Here is a 16,757-nt window from a genome sequence, read left to right as displayed (position 1 = left end):
GCCACCAGCACACAGAAGGACACACCCGTGGCCATGGTCACACATACCCACTAACACACAGCCTCAGAGAGACTCAAATACTCTGGGGTAGGCAATCAGGGACACATAATATCAGACACCCTGAGACAACCAAAGGCATAGAAATCACACTCGTATGCAGGCAGACCTGGAGAGACCAGCAAGACACACTTGAAACAAAACACAAGGCACTACAACCAAACGAGCCCAGGCCTCTCCCCCAGTGGAGACCCAGTCTCCATCCTTCAAACTGCTCAAAACCCCACCACCTCCGAGAGGGGACCGAGGCTCTCCTTCTGGGGGCCTGTCCCTCCCTCGAGGAAGCTCTGGGTGTAGGCCGCGGGCGCCACCTGGTGGACCAAACATCTCAGTACAGAGCTACACAGAGTTAGTGGAGAGAGGAGCTGAAAGGAAAAGGTGCTTTAGGTCTTCCACCTCAAAAGCAAAGCCCGCAGAGGAAAGAGTATGGCGACGAGGGAGTGGGGAGACAGTCGGCGGAAGCCGGATCAGGTAGGGCCTTAGCAGGAGTGGGATGGAAAACCCTCACCAGCCCCCACTCCAAGCAGCTCCGCGCCCAAGCGGGTCCTGGCGGATGCTGCTGGGACCGCGGAAGACGGTGAACCCGGAGACGGATTCCCATTGGTCGATGCCCGACCAATGAAACGCGGCGAGGGCACCCGGCGGGGCGACTGTTGACAGAGGGAAAGGTTCTCGCCCGCTTATCCATGGCTCTCAGCCAGCAGATGACCACCAGGGAATGGCCCAAGATGTGGAATGCCTATTCAAGGAGACTGCGGGACCAGCAGGATTATCACGAGACTGTGACCCTCAGAACCTTGAAAAAGGTGGGTCCGCCCCTTCCAGGGCTGACCCGGGTCTCTCAAACCCTGCTAGCTCCCCAGCCCCAACCACACCCCCGTCAATCTCCCTAGACCCCGCCCACTCCCTACCATCAGCTTCCCAGGCCCCACCCACTCCAGGTCCCGCTCACTTCCCGGGACTTTCTCCCTGGGTCCCGCCCAGTTCCCCAGCCATCAGCCACCCAAAGCTGCCCACTTCCCTGTCATTCTCCCTAGGCCACACCCACTTCCCTGCAATTACCTGCCCAGGTCTTGCCCACTCCCCAGCCATCAGCCTCAGGTCTTGCCCACTCTCCCGCCCCACCCACTTTTCTACCTTTCTTAATCCAACACCACCTTCTCCCCACGCTACGCCCTTCTATTGTCTCCTATCTAAAATCCTCGCTCCTTTCTTGGGTTCCACCTTTCCATAGCTCTGCGCCCCTTCCTAGTCCAAGCATTCAGTGCATCCCCATCCGTAGTCTGACCTCCCTGGGGACTTTGAGGCCTGTGGGTCTGACCATTTTGTCTTATTCCTTTAGGCCCCGCCCCTTTTGTGCCGCCCTATCTTCGTCCAGGCCCCACCCACACTATAAAGACCCTACCTCAACACTGTCAAGTCCCTGGTGGGGGATGGGGACTCCTCCCTAAGGAGCAAGAGAAGCCTCAGTTTCCCCGGCACCGTCCTTCCTCGGGATGCCCTCCCCCGCTTGGCCGTCTAAGGTCGCCCTACAATGGGACCCTGTCCCTGCGCGCTGTGGTCTTCATCAACCAGGCCTGCCTCTCCCCGCTGTGACCCCCCAGGCTCACGAGCTCTAATACCGGTCCGGGTGGGCGCGCCCACCCTGTCGACCCCCCATGGACTCAATAAATTTACTACATATCATCATGGCCTTGCCCAAGCTGGTTGTCCCGTACCAGTGTCTGTGGCGCGGGCCCCACGCAGGTCATTCCTGTCCCATCCGCTGACGCACTCCTGCACCGCCAAAATGTTGGTGGCTTTGGACATGTTCTGTCTGCTGCTGGGTGAGCACCCTTCCCACCAGTCTTGAGCCTCACATCCAGACACCCAAGAGGCGGTGGAGGGGTATGTCTGCCTGTCTGCCTTTATCTGAGGGTGGTTAGACTGGGGGCCCTAGTGAGTGTAGTTGGCCCGTGTATCTTCACATCCGTGTGTTCATCAGCGTATTTCTGGGATGTCTGGGTCAATATCTGTCTATATGAATAGGGAGAAAGGGACTCTCCACAAGTGTGACTTGTGTATTTACCTGTCTTCCTGACTCTGGATGCTGGAGTCAGTATCTGGCTGTATGCGTTTTTTTTCTGTTTTTCGTTTTTTTATTTTTTATTTTTTCAGTCTTTCATGACTTTATCTTCTCCCTTCAACCATTTATTTTTTCAGCCTTTTATATGATTTTATTTGCTGTATGTCTTTGAGTTGTGCATATGGGTCTATCTGTGTGTCTGGGAGTGTCTGTGTTGTATTTATATCTGTGTGTGCATGTGTTTCTATGTGTGTGCCTGTGTGTGTGTCTGTCTGTATCTGTACTGGATTCTGGGTGTAGAGCGTATCTGCGACTGTGTATTGTATGTTTGTGTCTCTTGGGTCTCTGTGTTGTGTGTTGTGTTGTATTGTGTTGGGGAAGGTGTGCTTATTATGAGTGACTTCCACGCATGCGCTTGGGACCTGTGACTATTCATCTGGGTTGGGGGGGTGGATCCAATGGTATTTGTGTATCCAGGCGTGTGTCTGGGTCCATATGGGCCTATGTATATTGTGAATATATTGTTATATTGTGTCTATGTGTGTATATCAGAATCTGTACTCATATGTCTGGGTTAGACTCTGTGGTTGTATTATGTATATCAGACTCTGTGTATGCATATATCTGTGCATATGCCAGCCCCCCAACTCCCTAGTGGGCAAAGCCAGTGACTAGAGCCCCCTCATTGGGCCAGGCTGGGACATTAGCTTTGCCCTCCCAGCCCAGGAAGGGAAGTGGGGGCTCTGGGAGGCTGCGTTCCAGCTACCTAGCTCCACCAGACTTCAGTGGGCAACAGAATGACAGGGTCAAAAGAAGGGTGGGAGGCCTGGAGGCATGTTCATAGAGTGGGCAGGCCTGACAGAGAGCCTGGCACCTACTGGAGATAGACCCCCCTGCCCTTCCTGAATTCAGGCAGTGCTAGATGAGGGGCTCTAGGTCCTGCTCGCACACAACACCCACACCAATATCTCCTAGCTCAGTCGGTTACAGAGCCATAGGCATGAAAACACACAGAGAACCCAGATATAGACACACACACACATACACACACACAAACACACACATCCATGGATACACATGCATCCTCTCACACACACAGACTCTAGACAGGATCACACACACCCACACAGGCACCCATATGCACCACAACACCTATTCACACCTATTCACACTACACATATATATGATGCATGATATGTGCACATCCCAAGACACACACATCTGCATTCATGTACTCCCCAAGCACACAGGCACACATGCCAAGACATACCACATACATATGCCTCCAAAAACACATAGTCACATACGAGGTGTGATCAAACAATACGGTGAATGTTTAAATTTTTTTAATATATTACGGTAAAAACCACATTGCCATTAATCCCCCTCAAAATACTCCCCCTCATTTCAAACATACTTATCCCATCGTTCTTGCCACTTTCTGAAGCAGTTCTGGAAGTCCTCTTTCGTGAGTGTATTTAGTTGTGCTGTCGTGGCTACTTCGATATCCTGAATCATTTTGACTTTGAGGAAGAGCCAGAAGTCGCACGGTACCAGATCCAGTGAATAAGGTGGATGAGAACACACTGTAATGTTTTTATTTGACAGAAATTGTCATATAACTGAAGCGATGTGTAACATGGAGCATTGTCATGATGGAGGATGATTTATAGCACACTTTAAAACACACCTCCTTTTAACCATAGCTCACACTCGACTGACTACACTGAACAAGTTGAAACTTGTCACACACTGTTACTAAGGTTCAATGCGCTGCTTCCTTTATTGAAGATCCCTGACTCTCCATTGGATGGCACTCGGCAGCAGCATTCACCATATTTTGTGATAAAAACGGAAAGGCTCTGTATCATACATAACTTTTAATGCAGCAATTTATGTTCAACAAAAACTTTACAGTGTGTCCTCATCCACCTTATTCATCGGATCTGGCACTGTGCGAGTTCTGGCTCTTCCCCAAACTGAAAATGACCATGAAAGGTAAACATTTTGAATTGATTCAAGACATCGAGGCAGCCATGACAGCACAAGTAAAGACACTCACAAAAGAGGATTTCCAGAATCACTTCCGAAAGTGGTAAGAACCATGGGATAAATGTGTTCGAAGTGAGGGAGAGTATTTTGAGGGAGATTAATGGCAATGTGTATTTTACTGTAATAAATTTTTTAAATTTAAACATTCACCATGTTGTTTGATCATACCTGGTACAGTAAAGACATCGAGACTCATACACACCAAAAGAGACACACGAGAAGATTCACACCAACTCACAGCTACATAGAAATACACCAGGAAACATACATCTACATACATTCATATGTCCAAACCAGGAAACGTACATGCTCAGAGACACACTCATGTAGCAGGTGACATAGATATAGATAGCCATAAGCACACATACACATTCACAGATGCAAAGACATGCACAGCCACAATCACCCACACATATATTCATATATTAGGACACATACACGTACAGAAAAAGTGAACCCTCACACCTTTGTATATATCCTCAATATCCTAACACTTTACCCGCCTCATTCACAGTACCCCCTCCCATAATGGGTCCCTGGGGCTCTGTCCTCCTCTGGACTTCTGGCCAGACCATCCTCTTTCCCACCCTCCCACCATGTCCACGTTGTGGAGACACAGGGAAGATAGACTTCCCAGAAGGCCAAAGGAGAATAAGCCACAGGTGAGCCATCCTTGAGTGGGGTCTCCTCCACCCCCTGCAGTCAGCACCCCCACTGTGCTAAGTGAGAATGGGCCACTAGTGCCCCACATCTGGAGCTTCTTTTGCAATGACACCATCATCAAATACACTTGGTGACTCGTTGCATCACTGAGGACTGAGCACTCATCACTATGGCCTTCTTCATCTCCATCTTCACAGTAATGGGCGGGTCACTTTCACCCCATGCAGCGATGACCCGCCACGGGCAGACTTCACCATCTTTTCTGGCAAAGTGGGGACCCCCCCCATTCCTAGTAAAATGGGAAATCTCACTACTCGATGGCATAGAGGAAATTCTTTCCTTGAGGAAAGGTAAGGCTCACAGCTTGTTGACATTGAATAGAGGAAACATCAGCCTCTTTAATGTAGGCATGGAACAAAGGAAGTTCATCCCGTTTCCCACAGTGAAGAGGGAAGCCCCATCCCTTATATGCATAAAGCCGGTAGCAGTCCTGCCCCTTTTGGGGTAGTTGGGACATCTCCCCCTTTCAAACACAGAGGAAACACCCTGCCTCATTTTTCTGCTGAAAAGGGAAGTCCCACCATTTTCAGGCATTCGGGAGGAAGTCTATCTTTTTTTTCCTGGTAGAATGGGAAATCCTGTCCCTTTCACATATGCAAGAAAATCCTGCCAATGTCTGACATAAATTAGGAAGATGTCCCACCTCTTTTCCTGGTATAACAGGAAATCCTGCCCCTTTCAGATATGGGACAGGAAATCCTGCCGATGTCTAACATAAAATAGGTGCCACTCTATCCCTTTGCCTGGTGTAACAGGAAGTCCCACCCCTTTCAGATGTGGGACTCCTGCTCGCGTCTGACATACAATAGGGAGATATCCCACCTTTTTTCTTGGTGAAATGTTAAGCCATACCCCTTGCTTCAGTGAAATAGGAAATCCTGCCCATTTCAGGCACAGTTGTGAGACAAGCCCCCATGCACGAGTGTGTGTGTGTGTGTGTGTGTGTGTGTGTGTGTGTGTGTGTGAGATGAAATGAGAAGCCCCACCTTTTTACCTGGTTTAGTGGGAAACCACACCCTCCTTTCCATATGAAATGTTATGTGAACTGTTTGGGAAAAGGTGTTGAAGATTTCCTACTCTTATTGCCCCCTGCCCCCAGCAGTAATCCCTGCCTGCTCCACTCCCACCCCGCAGATCAACCTGGGAGAGAGGATGTATGTCCAGGCCCTGCAGCTGCGCTCACAGGCCTTCATGAGCAGCACCTACATGGTCATGGTCTCTAAGCAACTGGGCGACTTCATGTTTGGCGGCATAGCCAGCTTCTCCCTGACCAGCATGGCCAAGAAGATCACCAGTCACCTGAGCCCCCACTTCCTGGCCATGTGCCTGCCCAACCTGGCTTCCTCCTTCAACTGTGAGAGCAGCTATGTCACCAACTACACCTGCACCAGACACCCTGAAGACATCCTTGATGCCAGGCGAGTGAGTGCGTGGTGAGGGGAACCCAGGAAGTGTTCCTTCCCCGCACTAGCCCCAGCTGATGTCAGCCGTACCCCTGCCCATCTCTCACGAAATCCTTCTATCCTGAGCACACCTCTTTTGGGATGTACACCATGGTGTATCTGATGGTGAGTGTTGGCTGGAGGTGGGCCACACACCCAGCAGTTGGAGAACGCTCCATTGTCCCCCATTCCCCATCCCATGCTTGGTGCCAGCAGTGCCAAGCACGACTTCCATTGAGCTTGTGTGTGTGCCCCTGGAGTTGGGAGGACAAGAATGGGGAGGGCCTGTCTCCTCTTAAGGCTCATTCAGCATCCCTGTCCCAGAATGACAGCTTCCAGAACCCTCTGTCTCCCCCTCCCTGCAGCTGGAGAGGGCCTGTGCCAGGCTGGGTCCATGCCCAGGGCTGGGTTCCACCCGGGGCTGGGGGAAGGGAAATCATACCCAGCTGAGGTGTAGGTCTTAAGTCAGTGGGCAGTGAAGTGTCAGGAAGAGCTGATGACCAGGGGACCCTCTGGGAAGGAGCCAATGACCCACAGGCCCAATGGACAAAGAGAGCACAGACTCTGATGGTGAAATTGGCTCACACACATGGAAGCCAGCCCAGAGCACTGGGCACCAGGGTGGACAGACAATGACACAGAGGCCAAGGCCATGGAGCACGTGACAGTCACACAGCTGCTTTCACACCAGCAACCCAGCAACACTGTTTCCTGAAAGACAACCCATTTGACTGCCAGCCTTTATTTTTTTTTTTAAGACTAAATAACAAAGTAACTACAGCTTCTGTTGTGATAAAGGAACAGGGTCCTTGAGGCTGCAGTGTAATGGCTCTATCCCAGCCTCAACTGTGTGTGACACTGGGTGAGATACTCCTGGGGCCTCCATTTTCTCATCTGTAAAATGGGCATGTAAACAGCACCTGCCTCCTAGGGTTGTGGTTTTATGAGATAAGACATAAACAAGCAGATATACTCAAAGCACTTAGCATAGAATGTGGCCTAAATGTGACTATAATATCTTTAATAATAGGCAAAACAGACTCCCTCTGCCCTCTGGGGGAAACTGAGGGTTGAGGTGTATATCAGCACAGGTGGGGTGGCAGTGTGGACCCCACATGGCAGACAGATCACACACAAGTAGGAAGCAAGCTTTGCCCTCATTTTGTGGATCTCATAAAGATAAGCCTGTCAATTTCATGAGGAGGATGTTCTGAGTCTCCATGAATTCCCTCGCCTCGAGTGTTCCCCAAGTGCTGATGCCTGATTTCTCTCTGAAACACACAACAGCCACTTTCTCATTCTTCCTGCTCGTATCAAGGAAGTAAATTTAACCTGGTATTTAATAATGGGTTATTGGTTGCTTTTTTGTTTTTTTTTTGTTTTCTGTTTTCCATTTCAAAATCAGGAGCCCAACCCCTGCTTTTTGAGGCCTTTCTGCTGAGGCCAACCTGACTCGATTGCAGATCTGACACTGGCAGGAGGTGGGAGTGCGGGGCCAATAGGGCCTCATCTGACTGCTTGGGAAATCAGTCAATGTCTAACAATTCTCCCAAGTCCAAATCAGGGTTTCTCTACCTGGGCGCTGGCATTGACATCTGGGGTCCGATAATTCTTGGCTGCAAGGGCTCTGCATTCCATAGCCATCTGACACTGAGATCCTGGTCCTGCACTCATTTACATACACAACCTGAGTGGGACAGAGAGAGGAGGTGACTCCAACGCTGAGGGTCACTCTGGCTTATACCATCTGACCCATCAGGAACTTATTCTGGAGTCCAGTGTGAGCTAGGGGGTCTCACTCAAATTTTGTCCCCAAATAATTAACACAGGGCTTATCAGCCCTCAGCACTACTGACACTTGGGGCCATATAAGTCTTTGTGGTGGGGGAGGACTGTCCTGTGCACTGTAGAATATTGAGCACCATCCACCCACGGCATGCCATTAGCGCATACACCATCTCCATCCAGGCATGACAACCAAACTGTCTCCAGATATTGCCAAGTGGCCCCTGGAGGGCAGAATCGCCCCTGGTTGAGACCACTGGTCAAAACTAGAGGCCAGTGTCGAATGTGAGGTCCCAGCCATACAGCTGAGGTCCCACCCCACAATAGCCAGAAGCCCTGGAGGTGAGGAGGAGTTTTCTGAGATGGCAGAACTGGAGGCTGCCAGCTGAAAGTGATCCCAAGAGGTCTGGCCTTGACTTGAGGGACAGGACAGGAAGTCTTGTTCAGCCCTTGATAATAATTGTAATACAAATAGCTACAATTTATTGTTTACTCTGTGCGAGGGGAAATTGGGGCTACCTCATTGTTAACTGGGCCACCTTATTGTACCCTCCCAACCGGACTGGAGGGTGGGCATTCCTGACTGCCCCTTCTCGCCAATGGGTAAATTCAGCCACAGAGAGACAAAGCTGCCAGTGCAAAGTCATATGGCCAATAAGAAATGGGAAGGTAGGGTGATGGCTTGCAATAAATCGTAACATTAGAGCAGAGAGGTGCTGATGTGGGGGGAGCAATGCAGCTCTTGGATGCTCACTATCCCCCCTAATGTGAAATCTGGCTATAAATCTTAAATCTTGATGTTCCACCCAGGCAAGGCTGGGGTGACCCCACCTGCGACGAACCCAAAGCCCAAAAGGAGTGTCCAGGGGGAGCGCATGGATCTCCCAAACCTCCATCAGCTTCCAAAGCATCCCCCAGTGAAACCTGGAAGGAACATTGTGGTTTTACTGACTGCACAGCTTCAAGACAAGTCCTCCAGGAACGGATCGCCCCCCCCCCCCAAAGAAACAGATCGCAACTCCAGAGCCCCCAGCTCGACCCTACTGGGAGCCCTCCCGGTAATACAAGGGTTCTGGCGAATGGTACATAGACGGAATGTAGAGGGAGGCTGTGGGCAAATAAACTGAGACAGGGCCGCCCGGGAGTGGGGATGCAGGATTTCCTCGCTGCGAGTTTACCGGGCCTCTTCCTTCCCCCGCCCAATCTCTGCAAAACCCGGGGGAAATGGTGCTGATAGTGCCTAATGAGCCTCCCCGCCACGGTCCGAGGTGGGGGCGCAAGGGGCCCTGGCGAACCCCAGCGCGTGTCCCGGGAGGTCCCCAGGCCGCTGGGGAGGGAGCTCCCTCCACCGCGGCCCCCTCCGTGCTGGGGCGGGACCAGGGGGCGGAGCGGGCGGTGACCGCGGTGACGCGGACCCGCCCGCTTTTATAGAGGCGCCCCGGGGGCGCAGGGACCTTGCTTCGTCGCTGCCACCGCCACTGCGTCCACCTCCTGCCCCGCCACCGCAGCTCCCAGCTTCAGAGACACTGCCGCCGCGTCCACGCAGTGCCTCTGCCATGCGCGAGATCGTGCACCTGCAGGCGGGCCAGTGCGGCAACCAGATCGGGGCCAAGGTGCGCGGGGGACGGGGCCCCGGGAGGCGGCCGAGAGGAGCGGAGCAGGTCCTAGAGCTCCGCAGAGTTACCCGATCTTGGGCCTTTTGGGGGACGGGGTCGTCAGGAGGCGAGCGCCCCAGGGACGGTGGGGAAGGGGACGCCGGGGCCGGGCCAGGTTGGGAACAAAGAGGCTGATGGGGGTTGGGGCCCAGTTTTTTGTCCGCTGGCCACAGCTGGCTTCACAGCTGGCCCACTGTCCCCTGCACACGCACAAAGAGACCCAGCCCCTCCCCACCGGCTGCAGCCCCACCGAAGTGACAGTTGCCTGGGGTGATGACTGCTTCACCCCGCCCCCACCTCTCCCTTCTTGCTGTTTCATCCTTGCCTCCACACCATGCCTCTAGGTACCCCATTCACCTTGCTGGGGTATAGGTGGCAGCCAGGGAAGTGATTGGGGGTCCTGAGTCCAGAAGATGGAAGCCCGGGGCAGGCCTGGACCCCTGCTCCCCCTCTCTTGGTTCTTACCACTACCACCACCATCCCTCTAGTTCTGGGAGGTGATCAGTGATGAGCATGGCATAGACCCCACGGGAACATACCATGGGGACAGTGACCTGCAGCTGGAGAGAATCAACGTATACTACAATGAGGCCACAGGTAGGCATAGGGGTGCCTGCGGGAGTGGGGATGGAGAGGCAGTGGGAGGGGACAGCATGCTGGTTCCTGGCTCTTACCCCAGCTGCCCTCCATCTGCTTCCCTGCAGGAGGAAATTATGTACCCAGAGCTGTGCTGGTGGACCTGGAGCCAGGCACCATGGACTCAGTCCGCTCTGGCCCCTTTGGCCAAATCTTTCGGCCTGACAACTTCGTGTTTGGTGAGTCCTGGGTAGAAAGCACAATCAGGGAAGGCCCCTCATTCCTTTCACTTCCAAGCGCTTGGCAAAATTTTTCCACCTATCATCAGAAACTCAATGGTGACGGTGGGGCCCCACAGCCCAGTGGGGAAGGCCGGCAGGGCAGTCAGCATTGTGATGGGAGATGCATCTGATACAGCAGGGTGGGTGTAGGTAGGGAAGCCTTCCTGAAGGAGGTGGCATTTTAATTTAACAGTATTGACCAAAGCCAGACTGCTTTAATGCAAATCCTAGTTCTTCCACTTCATGCATTGGACAAATATTTATTGAGCACCTACTGCATTCCAGGCCCTACTGTATCCCCTGGGGATACAGCTGAGAACAAAACAGACAAAGCTTTCTGCACCCCCTCCCCCCACCAACCTGATATCCAGGTGGAGGGAGGTGGGATGAGAATATAAATAAGTAAAACTCAGGCACTGATCCTCTCAGCTAGGTGACTTTGGGTGAGCTCCTGAGTCTCTCTGTACCTGTCTCCTCATCTTTAAAACAGGGATTATAATAAGGTCTGTTTTGCAGGATTGTGAAGCTTAAAGCCATTAATATGTGTAAAAAATTTAGAACAATCCCTAGCACAGAAGAAAAGGTAAATAAGCATTTGTTGTTGTTTTCATTATCATTGTTATTATTAATATCTGTAGCCTAAATGATGAGTAGGACTTGAACTGACCAAAGGGCATTGAAGGGAGGAAAGATGTGCAAGGTGGAGGGAACAGCTGCTGGGTGAAGGAGTCAAAGATGGAAGCAAACAGAATGATTAATAATAACAAAATTATAATAATGTATATTATATGTAATAATAATTCTATGATTATTATTCATCTACTTGGATGGCTGGGGATGGGCTCTCCCCACAACTGCCTATGTGTCCCCTTCCCTTTTCAGGCCAGTCCGGAGCCGGCAACAACTGGGCCAAAGGCCACTACACAGAGGGCGCGGAGCTGGTGGACGCTGTCCTGGACGTGGTCCGGAAGGAGGCTGAGAGCTGTGACTGCCTGCAGGGCTTCCAGCTGACCCACTCGCTGGGCGGTGGTACAGGGTCCGGGATGGGCACGCTGCTCATCAGCAAGATCCGAGAGGAGTTCCCCGACAGGATCATGAACACCTTCAGCGTGGTGCCCTCGCCCAAGGTGTCGGACACCGTGGTGGAGCCCTACAACGCCACGCTGTCCGTGCACCAGCTGGTGGAGAACACCGACGAGACCTACTGCATTGACAACGAGGCCCTTTACGACATCTGCTTCCGCACCCTCAAGCTGACCACTCCCACCTACGGCGACCTCAACCACCTGGTGTCAGCCACCATGAGCGGGGTCACCACCTGCCTGCGCTTCCCGGGCCAGCTCAACGCCGACCTGCGCAAGCTGGCCGTGAACATGGTGCCCTTCCCGCGCCTGCACTTCTTCATGCCCGGCTTCGCCCCGCTGACCAGCCGGGGCAGCCAGCAGTACCGCGCCCTGACGGTGCCCGAGCTCACCCAGCAGATGTTCGACGCCAAGAACATGATGGCCGCCTGTGACCCCCGCCACGGCCGCTACCTGACGGTGGCGGCCGTGTTCCGGGGCCGCATGTCCATGAAGGAGGTGGACGAGCAGATGCTGAGCGTGCAGAGCAAGAACAGCAGCTACTTCGTGGAGTGGATCCCCAACAACGTGAAGACGGCCGTGTGCGACATCCCGCCGCGCGGCCTGAAGATGGCCGCGACCTTCATCGGCAACAGCACGGCCATCCAGGAGCTGTTCAAGCGCATCTCGGAGCAGTTCACGGCCATGTTCCGGCGCAAGGCCTTCCTGCACTGGTACACGGGCGAGGGCATGGACGAGATGGAGTTCACCGAGGCCGAGAGCAACATGAACGACCTGGTGTCCGAGTACCAGCAGTACCAGGACGCCACAGCCGAGGAAGGAGAATTCGAGGAAGAGGCCGAGGAGGAGGTGGCCTAGGGTCACCTCATTCACTTTATGTCTGCCCCTACCCCCCCAGGCTGCTTACTTTGACCCCTTAGAGCCCTCCTTGGGTCCCCAAGAACCCCGCATCACCTCCAAGCCTGACTTACCTCTGGTCCTTTGACCCTACTACCTTCACTTCACACCTAACCTGTAACCTTTGACCCTTGAACCCCACTTTGTCTCCTACCCCCTTGAGCTCTTCCAACTTCAACTCTGGCCAAGAGCCCTGCTTCACCTTTGACCCCACAATCCTCACCTTTACCTCCATGAGCCCTCCTTCACCTCGCCTTTGACTTTACCCACGAACCCAACGCACCCCAGGCCAATAAGCCCCAGTTTACTTTTGACCCCCTACCTTAGAGCCTCCCTTCACCTCTGACTTTCCCTCACCTTTGCTCCCACAAGCCCACTTGCCCTCTGACCCTGCCTTCTCTCTGGCTCCTATAACTCTGTTTGGTCTCTGAACTCACTCCCCTCAGCTCCAACTGACCTTGGCTTTCCATGAGGTGGTAAAGGAGTGCCACAGGGGGAGAAGGAAGCCCTGGAGCATGTGGACGAGAAGCTGTGCCCCCACCCCTCCCCACGCTTCTCCCCTCTGCCTGACCCACAATAAATAAATTGTCCTGCCATGTTTCTGCCAAGTGCATTTTTTATCTCTCTGTGGGACGGCCAACAAGCAAGGGCTCCCTCCTACAGGATGGAGGTGGGCACCGAAGGGACATCTAATCTGGGAGTCAGGGGTAGGGGGTCAGAAGTTTTGGAGTCAGACAGACCAGGCTATGCCACTAATTAACTGTGTGGTGTTGAATAAGCCACTTGCCCTCTCTGATTCTCAATTCTCTCACTTGTAATGGGATCATGTGCTTCCCCCTTCCATGATCCCACCCACCCACGGAAGGGATGTTTTTGAGGATTCGAGATCTTGTGAGCACAGTGCCTGGCACAGTGGGTGCTTGCCGATGGAACTGCTGCCATTTTCTGTGGGGCATCTTGCAAGTATGGAAAACAGAGGAGGGAATCTCTAGGGAAGGATGCTGAGGAGATGGCATCCTGGGGCTAGCACCCCAGGGACAGTCCTGCCAGAATAACAGTCACTAACATGGATGGAGCACTTCAATGTCCTGGCACATGTCTCATCTCCTGTAAGTCTCACACCAACCCTGTAATGTCTGAGCTTTTATCTTCTTTCAAACAAAGGTTATGACAGACAAGGTGTATCAGCTTTTTCTGTGTAACAAACTATCCAAAATGTTAGGAGCTTAAAACAGCAGTTATTTATTTTGTTTCCAAATCTGTAATTTGGGCAGGGCTTGGCAAGGCGGCTCATCTCTGCTCCCTGTGGCATCAGCTATGGAATCTCAGCTGGAGGTTGAGGAATCTACTTTCAAGGTGGCTCACTCACCTGGTTGCCAACTTGATGCCAACTGTTGGCTGGGGATTCAGCAGGGACAGGTAGGAGGGCATCAGTACCTCTCCACAGTCTGCTTGGGCTTCCTCACAGCATGGTGGCCAAATTCCCCAAGAGCAAGTATCCCAGGAGAGCAAGCAAAATGCATTGCATTTTTCTGACCAGGCTTCAGAAGTCACTGGTATCCTCTGGACTCCTAATCGAGGCCATCACAAAGATCTGTCCCAGTTCAAGGAGATGGGATATAGACTCCACCTCTGGAGGGTAGAGAGGCAAAATACCAGAAGAGCATGTGGGATGGGAGTTCTCACTGTGGCCATCTTTGGAAATTACAATTTGGCCCCATGACTGTGAAGCAGTGAGCTGGGTTTGAAAGCCTGACAGTTTAAGTCTAGAACTCTGATTCTAGTTTGTCAGCCAGAGTCCAGTGTGGAGACCACTCTAGGCATATTAAGCAGAAAGGGATTTAATATAAGGATTTAGCAGTTTATAACCGTTAGAGGGGCTGAGATAGTGGGCTGTAGGCCAGGGCTTCTTAAACTTCAGTGTGCAAAAAGATCACCAGGAACACAGCTAGCTAACACACAGCTTCCTGGGCCTCACCCTAGAGTTTTTGATTCAGCAGGGTGGGGGAGGTGGGACCCAAGATTGCATTTTTAACAAGTTCTCACGTGATGCTGATGATTCGGCCTATGAGACCACATTTTGGTAGCCCTGAAATAGGCTGAAACTACACAAAGCTGAGCCGCCAAGGAGCTACTTCCTCTGTTCGATGAGAAAGGTGGAGATTCAACAGGCTGCCATCAGAACTATCAAGTTCAAGAACACCTCCCAACACCCACAAAGCTGGAGACAGGTCCACTAGAGTGCTGAACACAAAATTAACTAAAACGAATATAAAATAAAATTAATTAAAATGAATATTATACAGCAGGACACACACACACACACACACACACACACACACACACACACACACACACACACGGTGGGGGGTGGGGTCACCTCACTTCTACCTTCCAAATCTTTCACAAGCACTTTTAATTGGTAGAATCAGTTCTGCAACCAGAGCCAGAGCTGCAAAGAAGTCTGGGAAATGTAGTTTTCCCCCCCAGCTTCTGCAGTACAAAGGAAGGCAATCCAGGAGGGTGAGGAGGAAGGGAGGGATGCTGAGAGCCCATCAACTATTCCCTCCACACTCTATGCTGGACCACTGGACCCTGACTGGGACCCCAGTCTCCTCACTGGGTCCCATTGCAGCCAGGAAGAAGTGTGAGGATGGAAGCCTGGATACACAGCCAGCAGCAACCCTCATTTGAGCTGGGCCAGCACAGTGTTGGGTGATGGAGCAGGAAGACAATGGACTAGGCAGTGAACTTCGCTGTCTATCGTCTCAAACCTAATGTGGCCACAAAAGAACTCCCTATTCTAACCCTAAAACATCCCTTTCCCCAATAAGAGGCACCACCTCATTGCTTACCCCAAATCTAGGAGTCAGCCTTGATTCATCATTTCTCACACCTAGCATACTCTTCCTGTCTTTTGCTGAATCCAGTTGTCTCTGTCTCTGAAATATATCCCAAATCCAACCTCTGTTTTCCATCTGTCTTTACTCTGGTCTAAGCCACCATTATTGTTCGCCCAGACAACCCCTCCAGTCACTTCCCTGAGCTCCCTTCTGCCATCCTTGCCCCCTGCAGTGTATCCTTCCACAGAAACCAGACAGGAGCCTTTATATGCAAATAAGAGCCTGTCCCTCCCCTGCTCAAAACTGTCCTATGACTCCCATCTCACGCAGATTGAAACCCAAAGTCTTGCCTTGGTCTCTACCCACTGCTGACTACATCCCATCACCCTCACCCTCTCTCATTAAACTGAAACTACAGTGGCCTTCTTTATGTGTTCAATCATATCACACTTGATTCAACCTTAGGGCCTTTGTACATGCTGTTTCTGCTACCTCTTTTCCCAGATGTGTGCATGGCTGGCCCCTTCTCATCTACAGGTTTAAGTTCAAATGGTACCTTCTCTAAGCAGTATTCCCTGGCAACTCTAAATTAGCACCCAGCAGCTCTCCATCACTTATCGATTTGTATACTTGTTCCTTTTGTCTGTCCCCTACTGTCACCCACTAGAATGTAAGCTTCAAGAGGAAAAGAATCTTAGTCTATCTAGAACAGCTTGATACAACACAGGCCCTCAGTAATTATTTGTTGAATGAATGAGCAAGTGAATGAATGACTTCATGCCACACTGGGAAGCAAATGTCTTGTTTTCTCATCTTAAAGTGAGAAAAGAAAGATGTAGAGAGTGTGGTAGGGGTGGGGGTGGGGAGTGGGAGGCAGTTTTTAAGATGGCTCCAATGATCCCTATTTCTCCCACTCATGCTCTTGTGTGATCTCCCCTTGAGTGTGGGCTGGCCCTGGTGATGGCTTCTTACCAACAACTTATGGCAAGGTGATGAGATGTCACTTCTGAGATCGGATTACAAAAGGTTGTGACTTCTGTCTTGATGAACACTATTGCCTTCTCAGCTTGTTTAAGTTGATAAAGCAAGCAGCATATTAGGAAGGTTTACGTGGCAAGAACTGAGGGCTGCCTCTGGCCAACAGCCAGCAAGGAACTGAGGCTCTCAGTCCAACAACCCACAATGAACTGAACCCTGCCAGCAGTCACACAGTGAGATTAAAAGCAGATCTTTCTCCAGTCAAGCCTTCAGATAAGGCCATAGCCCAGCGATATACCTTATTACAGCTGAGACACCCTG

The 16,757-nt window shown here is 51.7% G+C and overlaps 2 protein-coding genes across 2 annotated transcripts; both read left to right on the top strand.

Moving 5' to 3' along the window:
* The first annotated feature begins 424 nt into the window (after positions 1-424).
* On the top strand, positions 425-7,670 carry LOC109434075 (phospholipid phosphatase 1). The gene is made up of 2 exons (XM_019710763.2): positions 425-863; positions 6,032-7,670. Exons 1-2 carry the CDS (start codon positions 744-746, stop codon positions 6,332-6,334), a joined length of 423 nt encoding a protein of 140 aa, XP_019566322.2. The 5' UTR covers positions 425-743; the 3' UTR covers positions 6,335-7,670.
* A 1,414-nt stretch (positions 7,671-9,084) lies between these two features.
* TUBB4A (tubulin beta 4A class IVa) lies at positions 9,085-13,215 on the top strand. Its single transcript, XM_019710773.2, has 5 exons — positions 9,085-9,182; positions 9,556-9,737; positions 10,268-10,376; positions 10,484-10,594; positions 11,519-13,215. The coding sequence occupies exons 2-5, from the start codon at positions 9,681-9,683 to the stop codon at positions 12,574-12,576; spliced, it is 1,335 nt and encodes a 444-aa protein (XP_019566332.1). The 5' UTR covers positions 9,085-9,182; positions 9,556-9,680; the 3' UTR covers positions 12,577-13,215.
* Positions 13,216-16,757: the final 3,542 nt, after the last annotated feature.

This window comes from Rhinolophus sinicus, linkage group LG07 (genome assembly GCF_036562045.2).
Source record: "Rhinolophus sinicus isolate RSC01 linkage group LG07, ASM3656204v1, whole genome shotgun sequence".
In the NCBI taxonomy this organism is placed as follows: Eukaryota; Metazoa; Chordata; class Mammalia; order Chiroptera; family Rhinolophidae; genus Rhinolophus; species Rhinolophus sinicus.
This window is presented reverse-complemented; position numbering and strand designations above follow the sequence as displayed.